This window comes from Rhinoraja longicauda, chromosome 2 (assembly GCF_053455715.1).
Source record: "Rhinoraja longicauda isolate Sanriku21f chromosome 2, sRhiLon1.1, whole genome shotgun sequence".
NCBI classification, from domain to species: domain Eukaryota; kingdom Metazoa; phylum Chordata; class Chondrichthyes; order Rajiformes; family Arhynchobatidae; genus Rhinoraja; species Rhinoraja longicauda.
In genome coordinates, this window is record NC_135954.1 from 16571814 (window position 1) to 16590876 (window position 19063).

The following is a 19063-nucleotide window of genomic DNA, read 5'->3' on the forward strand; positions in this document are numbered from 1 at the left end:
GTAGGGACGGGTGCCAGTTTTCCCACTCGCTCACGAAGGCGCTGTAGGGTGGACGAGGACGGTTCCTGCTGCCCCGGCGATGAGGGCACGAACTCCCCGGGCACGGTGAGCGGCGACCCGTAGACGAGCTCGGCTGATGACGTTGCGAGGTCCTCCTTGGGTGCCGTCCGGATGCCTAATAAGACCCACGGCAGTGCGTCCATCCAATCGGGACCGGAGAGTCGTGCCTTCAACGCAGCCTTGAGCTGCCGGTGGAACCTCTCCACCAGGCCGTTAGCCTGCGGATGGTAGGCCGTGGTGTGGTGAAGCCGAACCCCTAACAGCTCAGCCATGGCTGACCACAACTCAGAGGTGAACTGTGGTCCCCGGTCTGATGTAAGGTCCACCGGCACCCCAAAGCGTGCGATCCAATTTGCAGCCAACGCTCGAGCACACGTGGCCGTGGACGTGTCGGTCAATGGTATGGCCTCTGGCCACCGGGTGAACCTGTCAACCACCGTGAGGAGGTGAGTAATGCCCCTCGAAGTCGGGAGGGGACCCACAATGTCCACGTGCAGGTGGTCAAATCGGCGGTTTGGCAGACCGATTTGCTGGAGAGGCGCCTGGACGTGGCGCTGGATCTTCGCCGTCTGGCACGCAACGCAGGTGCGGGCCCAATTGCCAACCTGCTTGCGGAGACCGTGCCACATGAACCGTGTGGCCACCAGTGCGACTGTCGTCCGGATGGATGGGTGAGCCAACCCGTGGATTACATCGAAAATCCGCCTGCGCCAGGCAGCAGGCACGATGGGGCGTGGTTGGCCCAATGACACGTCGCACAAAATTGTCGCTCCATTGGGGCCGAGAGGGACATCCTCAAGGCGGAGGCCGGAGATGGCAGTCCGGTAGGCGGGTATCTCGTCGTCCACCAGTTGAGCCACCGCCAGGGCTGAATAGTCAATGCCAGGCGCCACATCCAAAACCACCTCGACGGCGGGGCGCGACAACGCGTCGGCCACCCGGTTTTCTTTCCCCTCCACGAAACGGATGGAGGTTGTGTACTCTGAAATGTACGCCAAATGACGCTGTTGTCGGGCGGACCACGGGTCTGCAACCTTCGTGAAGGCGAAAGTCAGTGGCTTGTGGTCCGTGAATGCTGTGAACGGACGTCCCTCCAGAAAGTAGCGGAAGTGACGTACTGCCTGGTACAGGGCCAGGAGCTCGTGGTCAAACGCACTATACTTCTGGGCGCTGGTAAGGTTCGGCTGAAAAAGGCCAGGGGACACCAACCCCTGTCTGTCAGTTGTTCCAGCACGGCGCCGATAGCTACCTCTGATGCGTCCACTGTAAGGGCCGTCGGGGCATTTTCCCGTGGGTGGACGAGCAGCACAGCCCGAGCCAGGGCCTCCTTTGCGCCATCGAAAGCCGTCGCCGCCTCATCGGTCCACGCAATGTCCTTACGTCCGCCTGCCAGAAGGTGATACAGCGGCTCCATGATGTGGGCCGCAGATGGCAAAAAACGGTGGTAAAAAGCCACCATGCCCACGAATTCCTGCAGGCCACGTAACGAGAAGGGACGGGGAAACCGGCGGATGGCCTCAACTTTGTCCGGCAGAGGAACCGCACCCTGCGAAGCCACGCGGTGGCCGAGGAAATCGATGGTTTCCACGCCGAGCTGGCACTTGGCGATGTTGATAGCCAAGCCGTGCTCACTCAGCCTTTGAAACAGCTGTTGAAGGTGGGCACAGTGCTGCTTCCGCGAGCGGCTGGCTATCAATATGTCATCGAGGTACACAAATATGAAGTCCAGCCCACGACACACGCCATCCATCAGGCGCTGAAATGCCTGCGCCGCGTTTAAGAAATGCATCTAAGAGAACCTAGCAAACCTGGGGACAGCAGGCGACAGCGCCCGCAATAAGCAACGATACCTGCCGACAAGCCAGCTGTCGCCGAGAAATTTCACTCCGGATGATTTCTCAGCGACACACTGAGATCCACTACAATTCTTGGAAGATTCCTCACGATTATGCCCGTGACACCCGGCGAACTGTCGGGGACAGCCTAGTCGCCTTAAAATCGCCTAAAGTGGGACAGGCCCTTTAGTTTTGAAGCCAAGTGCCTAGATGGGTCGACATGGGCAAGTTGGGCATAAAGGCCAGTTTCTGTGCTGTACGACTCTGACATTCAATCAGTTTCCAGACCCTATCCCCTGCGATTTTTTTTTTTGTTTTCACCTGATTTTGGACATGTTTTTTACCCATGCTACTCATTCATCACCCAATGCCACTGTCTATTAGCAAGGTCTCGACCCTGTCTTCAGCCCATTTCTCCAATCACCCCATCCTTTTCACGATCTTCTACTCTCAAATCATGTCATAATTTTGTCCATTGTTCACCCACTTTCCATTCCATCCAACCTGATACTTTAACTTGCAAGTTGAATCAGGAGATAAAATTGGCGTGTCAAAAATGTAATGCTACGGTGGTTATGGGAGATTTCAACATGCAGGTAGACTGGGAAAATCAGGTTGGAAATGGACCCCAGGAAAGAGAGTTTGTAGAGTGCCTTCGAGATGGATTCTTAGAACAGCTTGTACTGGAGCCTACCAGGGAGAAGGCAATTCTGGATTTAGTGTTGTGTAATGATCCTGATCTGATAAGGGGACTAGAGGTAAAAGAGCCATTAGGAGGCAGTGATCACAACATGATAAGTTTTACTCTGCAAATGGAAAGGCAGAAGGGAAAATCGGAAGTGTCGGTATTACAGTATAGCAAAGGGGATTACAGAGGCATGAGGCGGGAGCTGGCCAAAATTGACTGGAAGGAGGCCCTAGCAGGGAAGACGGTAGAACAGCAATGGCAGGTATTCCTGGGAATAATGCAGAGGTTGCAGGATCAATTTATTCCAAAGAGGTGGAAAGACTCTAAGGGGAGTAAGAGACACCTGTGGCTGACAAGGGAAGTCAGGGACAGCATAAAAATTAAGGAGAGGAAGTATAACATAGCAAAGAAGAGTGGGAAGACAGAGGATTGGGACTCTTTTAAAGAGCAACAAAAGTTAACTAAAAAGGCAATACGGGGAGAAAAGATGAGGTACGAGGGTAAACTAGCCAATAATATAAAGGAGGATAGCAAAAGTTTTTTTAGGTACGTGAAGAGGAAAAAAATAGTCAAGGCAAATGTGGGTCCCTTGAAGACAGAAGCAAGGGAATTTATTATGGGGAACAAAGAAATGGCAGACGAGTTAAACCGTTACTTTGGATCTGTCTTCACTGAGGAAGATACACACAATCTCCCAAATGTTCTAGGGGCCGGAAAACCTAGGATGATGGAGGAACTGAAGGAAATCCACATTAGGCAGGAAATGGTTTTGGGTAGACTGATGGGACTGAAGGCTGATAAATCCCCAGGGCCTGATGGTCTGCATCCCAGAGTACTTAAGGAGGTGGCTCTAGAAATAGTGGAAGCATTGGAGATCATTTTTCAATGTTCTATAGATTCAGGATCAGTTCCTGTGGATTGGAGGATAGCAAATGTTATCCCACTTTTTAAGAAAGGAGGGAGAGAGAAAACGGGTAATTATAGACCAGTTAGTCTGACATCAGTGGTGGGGAAGATGCTGGAGTCAATTATAAAAAACGAAATTGCTGAGCATTTGAATAGCAGTAACGGGATCGTTCCGAGTCAGCATGGATTTACGAAGGGGAAATCATGCTTGACAAATCTACTGGAATTTTTTGAGGATGTAACTAGGAAAATTGACAAGGGAGAGTCAGTGGATGTGGTGTACCTCGACTTTCAGAAAGCCTTCGACAAGGTCCCACATAGGAGATTAGTGGGCAAAATTAGAGCACATGGTATTGGGGGTAGGGTACTGACATGGATAGAAAATTGGTTGACAGACAGAAAGCAAAGAGTGGGGATAAATGGGTCCCTTTCGGAATGGCAGGCAGTGACCAGTGGGGTACCGCAAGGTTCGGTGCTGGGACCCCAGCTATTTACGATATACATTAATGACTTAGACGAAGGGATTAAAAGTACCATTAGCAAATTTGCAGATGATACTAAGTTGGGGGGTAGTGTGAATTGTGAGGAAGATACAATAAGGCTGCAGGGTGACTTGGACAGGTTGTGTGAGTGGGCGGATACATGGCAGATGCAGTTTAATGTAGATAAGTGTGAGGTTATTCACTTTGGAAGTAAGAATAGAAAGGCAGATTATTATCTGAATGGTTTCAAGTTAGGAGGAGGGGGAGTTCAACGAGATCTGGGTGTCCTAGTGCATCAGTCAATGAAAGGAAGCATGCAGGTACAGCAGGCAGTGAAGAAAGCCAATGGAATGTTGACCTTCGTAACAAGAGGAGTTGAGTATAGGAGCAAAGAGGTCCTTCTACAGTTGTACCGGGCCCTGGTGAGACCGCACCTGGAGTACTGTGTGCAGTTTTGGTCTCCAAATTTGAGGAAGGATATTCTTGCTATGGAGGGCGTGCAGCGTAGGTTCACTAGGTTAATTCCCGCAATGGCGGGACTGTCGTATGTTGAAAGGCTGGAGCGATTGGGCTTGTATACACTGGAATTTAGAAGGATGAGGGGGGATCTTATTGAAACATATAAGATAATTAGGGGATTGGACACATTAGAGGCAGATAACATGTTCCCAATGTTGGGGGAGTCCAGAACAAGGGGCCACAATTTAAGAATAAGGGGTAGGCCATTTAGAACGGAGATGAGGAAGAACTTTTTCAGTCAGAAGGTGGTGAAGGTGTGGAATTCTCTGCCTCAGAAGGCAGTGGAGGCCAGTTCGTTGGATGCTTTCAAGAGAGCTGGATAGAGCTCTTAAGGATAGCGGAGTGAGGGGTATGGGGAGAAGGCAGGAACGGGGTACTGATTGAGAGTGATCAGCCATGATCGCATTGAATGGCGGTGCTGGCTCGAAGGGCTGAATGGCCTACTCCTGCACCTATTGTCTATTGTCTATTGTGTGGCGGCTCCCGAGGGTCGGGCCATACCACTCACGACCCCTCGGCACGGGAATGGGTCGAGCCAAGGAGGCGGACTTCGGCCGGGAGTATAAAGGTCAAGGACCGCATGACTCTCATTCCCTTTTGGAGTTCCAGAGATACAGTAAACACGCTTTCGTTAACCTTGCCTACTTGTCGTTATTTTGGCCTACTTGGCCCACTACATTGGTGACCCCGAACGGTCCATTATAGAAAAATGGACAAGACATGGGGCTCAGCCTTCGCCTCGCTGTCCGAGGGCGCTACACCGGCTATCGAGGCAATTTCTGTAGCCCTCCCTACCTTTTGGACCCACCGACCCCACGTCTGGTTCCAGCAAGCTCAAATCCATCCGGTCGGATGATACACGGTTTTTCTACCTGGTTGGAGCCCTGGACCAGGACACGGTCCAGCGGGTAACCGAGTTCCTCGCCGACCTACCGACCCAAGGTAAATACAAGGCGCTTAAAGATCTATTGCTGGAAACTTACCGGCTCCCGAGAATGGAGCGGGCTAAAGGAATCCTCCAAATGCCTCCCCTGGGCGACCGGCGCCCATCCGCGCTGCTTAGTGACATGCTCGCGTTGCTGGACGGTCACAAACCTTGCCTCCTTTTCGACTATCTATTTCTCCACTTACTGCCGTCCGACATTCGCATGCAGCTCAGTGAAGGGCCTTTTGATGATCTCCAGGCCCTCGGCAGGCGTGCAGACGCCCTTTGGGCGGCGCGCAGTGATGACGTCATGACGCTGCGCGTCACTCCGGCAGCGCCCGAAATAGCCTGGTCGGGAGGGGCGGCTGTGGAAGGAGTCAAACCTGCGCCCCGGAGGCCTGCACGGGCTCCCCCGGCGGCAGCCGCAGGTACTGCACCTGCTTTTCAACGACAGCAGGCTTCAGACAACACCTTGGTTAAGAACTGGTGTTATTACCACCAGCGCTGGGGTGCTGCAGCCCGACGATGCCGCCTGCCATGCGCGTATCCGGGAAAAGCTGTGGCCGGCTGCCAGTAGACCCCGCGGCGGCCGGCCAGATTCACCGCCTTTTTGCTTGGGATCGGGTTTCGGGTAATCGTTTTCTTGTGGATACCGGGGCAGAGTTGAGCGTGCTGCCTCCTTCGATGCAGGACATTCATTCTGGGAAGCGCAGTTCCGCCCTCACCGCTGCGAATGGAACCAGCATTCGCACCTATGGCGTGCGCACGGTGAAGATCACCTTCGGCTCTTGCCACTTTACTTGGCAGTTCACCGTGGCCGACGTCTCACAACCGTTGCTCGGGGCGGACTTTTTGCGGGCGCATTCCCTCCTGGTGGATGTCAGGAGGCAGCAATTGGTCCACAGTGCAACAATGCAGCCCATTACATTAGGGTTGGTCTGTCCTGTTGCTCGACCGCTGTCATCGGTCGAATCCACCTATGCTCGAATCCTGGCGGAATTCCCGGACATCACGGCGCCGCAATTTCGTACGTCAAACCCCAAGCATGGGGTGGTGCATTTCATCGTCACGACCGGCCCACCCCTCCACGCACGAGCGCGCCGACTTCCGCCGGATAAATTGCGTCTGGCGCGGCAGGAATTCCGCGACATGGAATCCTTGGGGATCGTTCGACCATCGAACAGTCCATGGGCGTCCCCACTTCACATGGTCCCCAAGGCAAGCGGTGGCTGGCGGCCTTGCGGGGATTATCGGCGACTGAACGCTGCTACCACGGCGGACCGATACCCCGTACCCCACATTCAGGATTTCAACGCCCACCTCGCCGGGGCTACTATATTCTCCAAAGTGGATCTGGTGCGGGGTTACAACCAGATCCCCGTCAATCCGGACGACGTACCAAAGACGGCGATCATCACACCGTTTGGCCTGTATGAGTTCGTGCGCATGCCATTCGGCCTCAAAAACGCGGCGCAGGCATTTCAGCGCCTGATGGATGGCGTGTGTCGTGGGCTGGACTTCATATTTGTGTACCTCGATGACATATTGATAGCCAGCCGCTCGCGGAAGCAGCACTGTGCCCACCTTCGACAGCTGTTTCAAAGGCTGAGTGAGCATGGCTTGGCTATCAACATCGCCAAGTGCCAGCTCGGCGTGGAAACCATCGATTTCCTCGGCCACCGCGTGGCTTCGCAGGGTGCGGTTCCTCTGCCGGACAAAGTTGAGGCCATCCGCCGGTTTCCCCGTCCCTTCTCGTTACGTGGCCTGCAGGAATTCGTGGGCATGGTGGCTTTTTACCACCGTTTTTTGCCATCTGCGGCCCACATCATGGAGCCGCTGTATCATCTTCTGGCAGGCGGACGTAAGGACATTGCGTGGACCGATGAGGCGGCGACGGCTTTCGATGGCGCAAAGGAGGCCCTGGCTCGGGCTGTGCTGCTCGTCCACCCACGGGAAAATGCCCCGACGGCCCTTACAGTGGACGCATCAGAGGTAGCTATCGGCGCCGTGCTGGAACAACTGACAGACAGGGGTTGGTGTCCCCTGGCCTTTTTCAGCCGACACCTTACCAGCGCCCAGAAGAAGTATAGTGCGTTTGACCGCGAGCTCCTGGCCCTGTACCAGGCGGTACGTCACTTCCGCTACTTTCTGGAGGGACGTCCGTTCACAGCATTCACGGACCACAAGCCACTAACTTTCGCCTTCACGAAGGTTGCAGACCCGTGGTCTGCCCGACAACAGCGTCATTTGGCGTACATTTCAGAGTACACAACCTCCATCCGTTTCGTGGAGGGGAAAGAAAACCGGGTGGCCGACGCGTTGTCGCGCCCCGCCGTCGAGGTGGTTTTGGATGTGGCGCCTGGCATTGACTATTCAGCCCTGGCGGTGGCTCAACCAGTGGACATTGTGGGTCCCCTCCCGACTTCGAGGGGCATTACTCACCTCCTCACGGTGGTTGACAGGTTCACCCGGTGGCCAGAGGCCATACCATTGACCGACACGTCCACGGCCACGTGTGCTCGAGCGTTGGCTGCAAATTGGATCGCACGCTTTGGGGTGCCGGTGGACCTTACATCAGACCGGGGACCACAGTTCACCTCTGAGTTGTGGTCAGCCATGGCTGAGCTGTTAGGGGTTCGGCTTCACCACACCACGGCCTACCATCCGCAGGCTAACGGCCTGGTGGAGAGGTTCCACCGGCAGCTCAAGGCTGCGTTGAAGGCACGACTCTCCGGCCCCGATTGGATGGACGCACTGCCGTGGGTCTTATTAGGCATCCGGACGGCACCCAAGGAGGACCTCGCAACGTCATCAGCCGAGCTCGTCTACGGGTCGCCGCTCACCGTGCCCGGGGAGTTCGTGCCCTCATCGCCGGGGCAGCAGGAACCGTCCTCGTCCACCCTACAGCGCCTTCGTGAGCGAGTGGGAAAACTGGCACCCGTCCCTACGTCTCACCATGGGACGTTCCACCCGCACGTCCCATTGGCCCTTCGAGATTGTGCCTACGTTTTTCTCCGCCGCGACGCCCATCGAGCACAGCTTCAGAGACCTTATGAGGGCCCTTTCAAGGTGCTGAAGCACGGTGAGACAACTTTTGTGTTGGACATGGGGGGCCGACCGGAGGCCGTGTCAATTAATCGCCTCAAGCCAGCGCACTTGGACATTGACCAGCCGGTGCGGGTTGCACAGCCTCGGCCGCGCGGGCGCCCCCCTTTACAAGTGCCTCCAACACCGCACCCGCCGATCCCCTCATCTCGACCGGTATTTGTACCCCCTTCTCCGCCCCCGTTTGTCCCTCCAGCAGTGCCCCCGCCAGCCCCCCCGGTTGTCCCTTCAGCTGAGCCCCCGCCAGACCCCCCGTCGGACGGGTACCGTACACGGTTCGGTCGACTAGTGCGACCACCGGTGCGCTTCGTGCCTCTGGTTCTGGGGGGGGGGTCCTGTGGCGGCTCCCGAGGGTCGGGCCATACCACTCACGACCCCTCGGCACGGGAATGGGTCGAGCCAAGGAGGCGGACTTCGGCCGGGAGTATAAAGGTCAAGGACCGCATGACTCTCATTCCCTTTTGGAGTTCCAGAGATACAGTAAACACGCTTTCGTTAACCTTGCCTACTTGTCGTTATTTTGGCCTACTTGGCCCACTACAATTGTCTATTGAACCTGATACTTTGATTTCTGCTGACCCTCTCCAACATTTCCCATGTCTGCTGTGTGCAAAAGTAATTGCAGAGAGAATTCTCATGTGTATGCCATTTTAGGCCTCTTGCTAGTGGAATATCCAAGCCTGGGAGCGTTCAGCAGATTAAACCACACTAGAATTGGTGCGGATCATAATGTGGGTGCTCCTGCTCTAAATTTCTTGTTTATCTGAAGTTTTCAGACATGAAAATGCAATCTCTAACTTGCAATCAAAATTGCTTAACATATATTTATAATTTGCAATACTTCACACTTGCCAGAGTTAAATTCTATATTATTTATTTGCCTTTATTTGCCTTCCTTTATTTGCCTTCCCAACTGATCTAGTTCCTGTTATGAACTTGGATATCCTTGCTGTCCACTACACCACGAATTTTGGTGTCATCTTTAAAATGAATTACATTATCATCCAAGTCATTAATGTTGATGTCAAACAACAGAGGACGTCTGCAGCATGCCACAGCTCACAGGTCTCCAATCAGAAAAACAACCTTCCACAACTGCCCATTGATTGCTTCCTCCAAGCCAATTTTGAATCCATTTGGCTCGCTCACCTTGGATTTCATGTGCCCAATCTTTCCAGACTGCTGTGCCATGCGGGACTCGGTCAAAGGCATGCAAAAGTTCATAGACAAACTCCACTATCCTGCTGTCGTCAATTCCCTTAATGACCTTCAAAACAAGTTCTATCAGATTTGTGAGAGACTATTTCGCATCCACAAAGCCATGCAGAGCATCCCTAATCAAATATACAATAATGTATTCTAAAATCATTTAGGTTTTCCATGCTGTGAAGCCAAATGTCTTAAATTACTGGCTTCGATCTTTCTCTAATCTTAATGAGCAAAACATCTCTGGAGAGCACTTGCAAATTGGTGGCCTTTGTCCGATCATCCGCCTATCAAAAATAGCTCTCATCTGTATCCATCTATCACTCGCCAGGCATTGTCCTGCTCCTACTCTTCCATTTCTCTCCCCACCACAATCCGTCTGAAGAAGGATCCACTTATGTCAACTATCCATGTTCTTCTGAGATGCTGCCTGACCTGCTGGGTTACCCCAGCACTTTGTCTTTTTACATAAACAGCATCTTTGAGTATATGAAAAGCGCTATATAAATAAAATGCATTATTATTATTATTATCTGCAGTGCATGTAAACTTGCAGTTGATTCAAGCATTGCAGTTCAGAACGGCTTTTTGGAGAAGTTTGTTGCAGCTTTCGATTTATGGTTTGTGTGAGGAGTGCTTTCTTCAGACATGAAGTTGAGCATGAAAGTTTCTGTATCATTTGGGATGAAGCGCATTAGCCGTCATTGATAGAGTTGCTGTTTAAAAAAAAAAAAATTGTCAAACTTTTGATGCGATTAATTTTCCTTTTCTGATTTTGTCTTTGTTTTGTAGATCAATTTTGACTTATTCTCGAATCGGAGGAAAAGTGAAAACTTTGGCATTCTGTCACGGCTCCCATTATCTGGCAGTAGCTTCTGACAATGGTACGGTCCAGCTCCTGGGAATTGAAGCTAGCAAACCTCCAAAATCTCCAAAAATACATCCCCTCCAGAGCAGGTACAGCATTTCATTTGAATATTATCTGATTTTTATCATGTTAATTTTCTCCAGGTAAGTCTTGTTCTAGATTTTGAACATTTGAATGTTTTTATAAATAATCTGATTTTAAATGATAAATTACAGGTCCACCACCGATTTTCTGGCAACCGGTGGTCCGGCTTTCCCTTTAATCCGGACAAAGTCCACCCCCTCCCCACTGCGGAAGTCCCCCCCGAAAATGTGGCATCTAGGCCGGGTAAGGCGGCCGATCATGACCTCATCAGGACTTCTGCACCTATCGGCGGGTCCATTCCATGGCTGACTTCCGCGGCCGACATTGCGGGCCGGTATCTCCCCCTCCCAAGGCCATGATCTCTATTGGTCTGGCAAAACGGATAATCCAGAAAGACTCTGGCAGCACGGCTGCTGAAAAATGGGTGGTGGACCTGTATTTGAAATAATTTTTGAGCTGGTTTTGAGTATCTTTGATCAATTGTAGCAGCAAGATCTGCAGTATATTTGGATCCGCAGGACTGCAAGTACTAAAGCTGACTACAGGTATAGCATGAGGGTGGGCTGGCTCCAACTCAATCTGGTTTATATGCTTCATTGCAAGCAATCTAAGTGAATTCCTATTGACTTCCATAAACCATAATTGTGAATTATCAAGCTTGGCTCAATAAAAAACATGTTATGCATTTGGATCTTGTAAATTCCCCTTCTGTGATAATTCTGTAATGTGGATTTCAACCAGTTTGAAAAGATGGCTGAAGGAGTCAAAAAGTTGGAAGTCAGAAACTTGGAAATCTTTGCCACGAAGATTGGAAAATCTTTGTGGTCAACTTTCTTTGAGGTTGGCAATAAACACTGTCGCTTCAACACTGAATGTAAAATCCACACGGGTTGCTTTGCACTTGTCCATTTTTAATAAATTCTAATAATAATCTTGCAGCGTGAAAACAAGCACTTTAGCCCAACTTGCCTACACCGGCCAATATGTCCCATCTACACTAGTCCCACCTGCTTGTATTTGGCCCATCTGGGTGTCCTAGTGCATCAGTCAATGAAAGGAAGCATGCAGGTACAGCAGGCAGTGAAGAAAGCCAATGGAATGTTGGCCTTCGTAACAAGAGGAGTTGAGTATAGGAGCAAAGAGGTCCTTCTACAGTTGTACCGGGCCCTGGTGAGACCGCACCTGGAGTACTGTGTGCAGTTTTGGTCTCCAAATTTGAGGAAGGATATTCTTGCTATGGAGGGCGTGCAGCGTAGGTTTACTAGGTTAATTCCCAGAATGGCGGGACTGTCGTATGTTGAAAGGCTGGAGCGATTGGGCTTGTATACACTGGAATTTAGAAGGATGAGGGGGGATCTTATTGAAACATATAAGATAATTAGGGGATTGGACACATTAGAGGCAGATAACATGTTCCCAATGTTGGGGGAGTCCAGAACAAGGGGCCACAGTTTAAGAATAAGGGGTAGGCCATTTAGAACGGAGATGAGGAAGAACTTTTTCAGTCAGAGGGTGGTGAAGGTGTGGAATTCTCTGCCTCAGAAGGCAGTGGAGGCCAGTTCGTTGGATGCTTTCAAGAGAGCTGGATAGAGCTCTTAAGGATAGCGGAGTGAGGGGGTATGGGGAGAAGGCAGGAACGGGGTACTGATTGAGAGTGATCAGCCATGATCGCATTGAATGGCGGTGCTGGCTCGAAGGGCTGAATGGCCTACTCCTGCACCTATTGTCTATTGTCTATCCCTCTAAACCTGGCCTATCCATGTATCTGTTTAATGTTTCTTAAACATTGCAATAATGCAGTTATGATCAATGATGAAGTGTAATTGGAAGATTAGTTCCTTGTTCTATTTAACAATTTTGCATATCTTTGCAAATAGTACTGCAGCTAACTGTGCAGCCTGACTTCCTTGTTGCAAATAGTTGAAGCCATAAGTAAAATAAATATCTGAAAAAGAAAAAAAATTGCAACATGTTTTATCAAGTGCTGGGTTTTTCAATGTTAAAAATGTTACATAGAAAATAGGTGAAGGATAGGCCATGCGGCCCTTCGAGCCAGCACAGCCTTAGTCAGATGTTGTCAAAACTATATTTGTGCTCCAGGTCTTCATTTTGGCACAGTTTAATTTACCTTGCCTGGGCTACATAACATCTTTGATCTGTAAAATAGTCTACAGCCTTTGCAGGAATATGGATTTAGCTCTAATATTTCATTGAAAAATAGTATCCTAGCCATGATTTTTTTGCTCAAAGCATGCAAACCATCGTTGATATTTTTTCTAAATATCATCAAACTACAGCATAATATATCCTCGTATCTATCCTCCAGCTGGATGGTTTCTATATATGTTCTGAGAGTTATTAATTTCATCAGCACAAATCAGAAACTTTCTTGTTTTGTCTGTCATTGATGGGATAAAATAGATAGATATCTTATTCCTAACTGCTAGATGTTTGACATAGAACACCATGAGTAATCGGCCTTTGATGCTGCATATGACCCTGGGTAGCAAAGCTAAGGTATTGGTGGTGCAAGATTTGGGCCATTATGTTTTGATGGTGACCTTTTATCTTTTTCTCTACAGAAAGGAAGACCATTGCATCTGTAATGTGTATGCTTAATTTTATTTTTAGTCATTCATTTCCTAAGTTTTTATGCATATTTAATACTTGATATTAAAGCCCTGATTTTAGCATGATTAACCTCTTCCAATTGCATTTATGTCATTGTTATACGTGCATTTCTTTTTTGTTTCAAGACATGAGGAACTAATTTCCTTCTGTACTAAATTAGGATACAAAGATGTATTATTTAACATTAGAGATGAAAATGGATCCTTGAGATAAATATCCCCAAGTCAATTCACATAATATGCTCCTTTCTTTAAAGAAACCTTTAGTATCGTTATAATTAGGTTTTAACATTAATCGTGCACATTACCCAATGTTATGTCCAAACATTTTTCTTCTTAAAAAGAAACTGCCAATTATTTGCTACTTTCTGTAATATGATTGATACAGATGAAGGCAATAGTATTTCCTGTTTTCTCAGAGACCTTTGATTTTAAAACATCTTGGAACTGACACAATTTAATGAGAGAACCATGTTAATATATACTGACCCTACCCCCTTCAATTGAGTTATTTCAAAAGGTTTGTTAACAGTGCTGCAGCTAACAGTGTGGGATGGTTTCCTTGTCACTAACACGTAGTCCTTTGTTTTAATTTCTAATTCTGTAAAGTTTGCATGTGGTATTAATAATTAGGTATATTTAATTTAATATTAAAGAAGCTTGTTTTCATATTTGCAAGCTAGATATTGAATGTGAGAATGTGGTTGGAATTTTACATTTGCATTTGATTATTCATAAATACTAAAAATGGAAAACAGTTTGTTATTATCAGCATCTCGTCTCAAATCAGTTCCCATTTTTGTTTTGAATCTACTGGTACTAATACAACTTTTATATTTTATAATCGCACTAATAAGGTCGTTGCCCGGCCTTAAATACCAACTCAGGTACCGACCCCGTGGCAAGCGCCTCCCACACCGAGACGCCGCCCTCTAGCGCACATGGTTCGTTCTGCCCTTGGGTTGTCACCAGGTGTCACCACATGATCCCTCCCCCCCCCCCCCCCCCCCCCCCCCCTAGAACCAGAGGCACCGAACCGGACGGGACGCCGAATGAGGCGGCCCAAACGCGTAGATACAATCCCACGCCCCGGGGGCTTGCTCGGTTCGGAGGAATCACCGGGAGCCCGGGAGGGCAGACGCCCGCGACGGGGCGGTTGAGCCACATGGACTGGCTCGCTCAGGTCCAAGTGGGCCGGTTTCAAACGAGCCACAGACACATTTTCGCACCGGCCTCCCATGTCCAAATCAAAAGTAGTAGTCCCGTGCCGCAGCACGTGAAAGGGACCTTCATACGGGCGCTGCAAGGGCGACCTGTGGGAGTCAAGGCAAAGAAAAACATACAGGCAGCTCATCAGCGGCAGTGGCACATGGATAGGGGCCACTCCATGACGCGACTTTGGGATGGGAGACAAGACGCCGACCCTCTCCCGCAAGCGGATCAGCACCGATGACGGGGGTTCCTGGGACCCATCAGCAGCTGGGACAAACTCCCCGGGGATGGTAAGCAGAGTACCATATACCAACTCCGCGGAGGACGATGACAGATCCTCCTTAGGGGCCGTCGGAATCCCCAACAGGACCCACGGCAACTGATCCATCCACCCCGGGCCCATGAGACGAGCCTTCAGGCCGGCCTTCAGACAGCGGTGGAACCGCTCCACCAACCCATTTGACTGGGGATGGTATGCTGATGAGTGGTGGAGCTGCGTCCCCAACAGGCGGGCCATGGCGGACCACAGTTCTGTGCGCCCCGGTCGGACGTGATGTGAAGTGGAACGCCAAAGCGGGCAATCCAAGTTGCCACGAGGGCACGAGTGCACGACTGAATTGTAGTGTCCGTGAGCGGGATGGCCTCTGGCCACTGCGTAAAACGGTCAACCACCGTAAGCAGGTGTGAAACACCCTGGGACGGCGACAGCGGCCCCACGGTGTCCACATGTTTGTGATTGAAACGCCGGTGTGGCACTGCGAAGTCCTGAACGGGTGCCCGGACGTGGCGATGCACCTTTGATGTCTGGCACGGGATGCACGTCTGGGCCCAGCGAGCATCCTGCTTCCGAAGTCCGTGCCACATAAACCTTGCGGCCACCATAGCGACCGTGCCCCGGATGGATGGGTGGGCCAGCCCATGGATCACCTCAAAGACGCGACGGCGCCAGGCCGCCGGAACGATAGGCCTCGGCTGACCCGTGGACACGTCACAGAGGATGAAACCCAACGGCACGTCCTCAAGCACAAAGCCAGAGATCGCGGTGCGGTACGCTGGCATCTCACCGTCCGCCAGCTGGGCCGCCGCCAAGGCGGAGTAATCTATTCCCGGGGCCGGGTTAAGCATGGCTGCAATTGTCGGATGGGACAAAACATCCGCCACGAGGTTGCGTTTCCTGGTGATGTGTTGGACGTACATTGTATACTCCAAAATAGCCGCCAGCTGGCGCTGCTGACGGGCGGACCAAGGATCTGAAACCTTTGCGAAAGCAAACGTGAGGGGCTTGTGGTCCATGAAGGTTACGAAGGAACGGCCCTCGAGGAAGTGCCGCACTGTGAGGTGTAATGCGAGCAACTCCCGGTCGAACGCGCTGTAGCGCTGCTCCGCGGCGCTCAGGTGATGGCTAAAGAAGGCGAGAGGCCACCAACGGCCGTTAACCGACTGTTCCAACACGCCGCCGACCGCAGAGTCCGAGGCGTCCACGGTAAGGGCTGTGGCAGCGTCGGCCGACGGATGCACGAGCATAGTCGCCCGAGCCATGGCCTCCTTCGCTCCTTCAAACGCCGCCGTGGCGATAGCATCCCACTGTATCCCCTGTTGCTTGCCTGGCAGCAACTGGAAAAGCGGCCGCAAAAGTTTGGCAGCCGCCGGAACGAACCTGTGGTAAAATGTGACCATCCCTAAGAACTGGAGGCCACGCACCGTAGCAGGCCACGGGAACTGGCGGATTGCCTCAACCCTGTCCGGCAGAGGCACCGCTCCATGCCGTGTCACTCGAAGCCCCAGGAAGTTGATGGCCCGAAGCGCAAATTGGCACTTGCCAGGGTTAAATACGAGGCCATGGTCATTGAGGCACTGGAAGAGTAGACGCAGGTGGGCGCAGTGTTCCTCTCGCGAGTGACATGCCACCAGGATGTCGTCCAAACAGGAAGTCGAGCTCGCGCACCGTGGTGTCCATCAGGCGCTGAAAGGCCTGCGCGGGGTTCTTGAGGCCGAAGGGCATCCAAAGAAACTCTTAACAACCCGAATGGGGTGACGATTGCTGTCTTAGGGACATCCTCCGGTCGCACGGGGATCTGGTGATATCCCCGGACTAGGTCGATCTTGGAGAAGAACCTAGCCCTGGCCAGATGGGCTGAGAAGTCCCGTATGTGGGGGATAGGGTAACGGTCGGCGGTCGTGACCTCGTTAAGTCGGCGGTAGTCCCCGCACGGCCTCCTGCCGACGGACACCTTCGGCACCATGTGCAGCCGGGAGGCCCATGGGCTGTTGGAGCGTCGAACGATACCCATGGCCTCCATACTCCGAAACTCCGCCTTTGCTATAAGGAACTAGTCAGGAGCGAGCCTGCGGGCGTGGAGCGGTGGGCCTGATGTCAGTATATGGTGCATGACACCTTGCCTCAGGCTGGCCGAGCCGAACTTGGGGGTGACAATGTCCGGAAACTCAGCCAGTACCTGGGCGTAGACATTGTCCACCGTCGCTACTGGGTTGCTGACTGGCGCTATGGGCGCGATAGAGCACAAGGAGATCTTCTCAAAAGTTGAGTAAGAAAATAACTGCAGATGCTGGTACAAATCGAAGGTATTTATTCACAAAATGCTGGAGTAACTCAGCAGGTCAGGCAGCATCTCAGCTCATCAGCGCGGGCCGCTAACTGGATGGCATCCTCGAAGCTCTCCCCGTGAGCTACCGGCGGATGTCTCGCGGCAACTGCTGCAGGTAGACAAATTCAAAGAGCGGGCAGGGCTGGTGGTCGCCCATGAGCATCAGCATCTCGCTCATGAGGGCCGAAGGCATCCGTTCGCCGAGTCCGCCAATGTTAAGAACCTGACGGGCGCGCTGCATTCGGCTCGGCCCGTAGATCCAGAGCAGCAGCTTCTTGAGGCCTGTGTATTTATTCGCCGCTGGCGGATTATCCAGGTAAGGAGCGACCTGACCGGCCGTCTGCTGGTCCAGGGCGCCGACCACATAGTGATAGCGGGTCTCCTCGGTTGTAACGCCGCGGATGTAAAATTGGGATTCGGCCTGTCGAAACCGGCTGCGAGTTCCAAAATGTAGGGAGCTTCAGCGATACCGCGTTGAGTTCGGCCTCGACGGCCTTGTGGGCAGCAGCAGCAGAATACGTTTTCTTTTCAAACTTACCCTCCAGGATTACCCTTCCTGGGCGTCGGGGTCACCAATGTAGCGGGACGAGAAGGAGTCCCTCCAAACGCTAATCAGACATGAGTTGCGTGCACTAGATGTGTTTATTCTCTCCAATACAGCTCCCTACTCCACCCCAAGTCACGGGCGTTGCCCGGCCTTAAATACCAACTCGGGTACCGACCCTGTGGCTAGCGCCTCCCACACCGAGGTGCCGATGGTTTGTTCTCCCCTTGGGTTGCCACCAGGTGTCACCACAAGGTCATTTTCACTTGGCCAGATAAATTTGTTTATAAAACAAATAAGATAAAATGATCTTCCATCCATTGTTTAAATTTGTGCTCACATAGTTATTGCTATGCTAATTTATTCCATTTATGGAATGTATGTAATTAATTATAAACACATTCCAGACATATATTTCCAATTCAAAATCAATTCTTGGTAAGTATTAGCAAGTTTTTTTGTAAATATCTCCTTTTTCTTTCCCCCAAGGATTTTGGACCAGAAAGAGGATGGCTGTGTGGTGGATATTCACCACTTTAATGCAGGTGCTCAGTCTGTTTTGGCATATGCAACTGTAAATGGTTCTTTAGTTGGCTGGGACCTGAGGTCATCAACAAATGCTTGGACATTAAAACATGATTTGAGACTTGGACTCATAACCTCCTTTGCTGTAGATATACATCAATGCTGGCTCTGTATAGGTATGTGTGATTTCCTGTGGCAATTTATCTTGTATCTGCTGCTTTTGCTACACATTTTTCAATAATCTTTCATTAAGAAAAATATAATTATCAGCAAAATGAAATGTTGGCACGAAGTAGTAAATTTTTACAGCAAAAATGAAGTTGGCTTATTTTGCATTCAAACACAATCAGAGCAGTTGTTTTTGCAGTAAGTGATTTTTCTGGGAGCACTACATGGCATTTGCTGTTTTATATTTAGAGTTGGATTCTTTTTTTATAAAGGAACAAGTAGTGGAACTATGGCTTGTTGGGACATGAGATTTCAGCTGCCCATTTCAAGTCATTGTCACCCAGCCAGAGCTCGCATTCGACAGGTGATAATGCATCCTCTCTGCCAGTCATGGGTCATCGCAGGTATGTTCTATGCTTCACTTAGATTACTTATGGTGTATTATTTTTGGCTTCAGCCTGCATTTGGCTTTCTGGCTCCTCCAAAGAATTTGGCGTTTAACATTAAAATTCAGCATTGCTGACCAATGAAGGCCCTTGGTCCTTTCTGTCTGTTATCTGCTGTTCGATAATAATTAATGCCATCTCTCTGTATAGAGCAATATCTTCCATTTATGCAACATATCTAGTATATTGATGATATCCCAGGGCACACACTCAGAGGAAGAGAGAATGTGAATTTTATTTTGTTTTTGTCAAAC

General features: G+C 50.7%; 1 protein-coding gene across 1 annotated transcript in view; it reads left to right on the forward strand.

Moving 5' to 3' along the window:
• Positions 1 to 19063, forward strand: part of pik3r4 (phosphoinositide-3-kinase, regulatory subunit 4) — an 87095-nt gene that overhangs the window by 48606 nt on the left and 19426 nt on the right. Inside the window, exons 13-15 of the mRNA XM_078415425.1 lie at positions 10519 to 10683; positions 18160 to 18371; positions 18636 to 18767. Coding sequence (XP_078271551.1) covers positions 10519 to 10683; positions 18160 to 18371; positions 18636 to 18767 — 509 coding nt within the window. The remainder of the gene's footprint in view (positions 1 to 10518; positions 10684 to 18159; positions 18372 to 18635; positions 18768 to 19063) is intronic.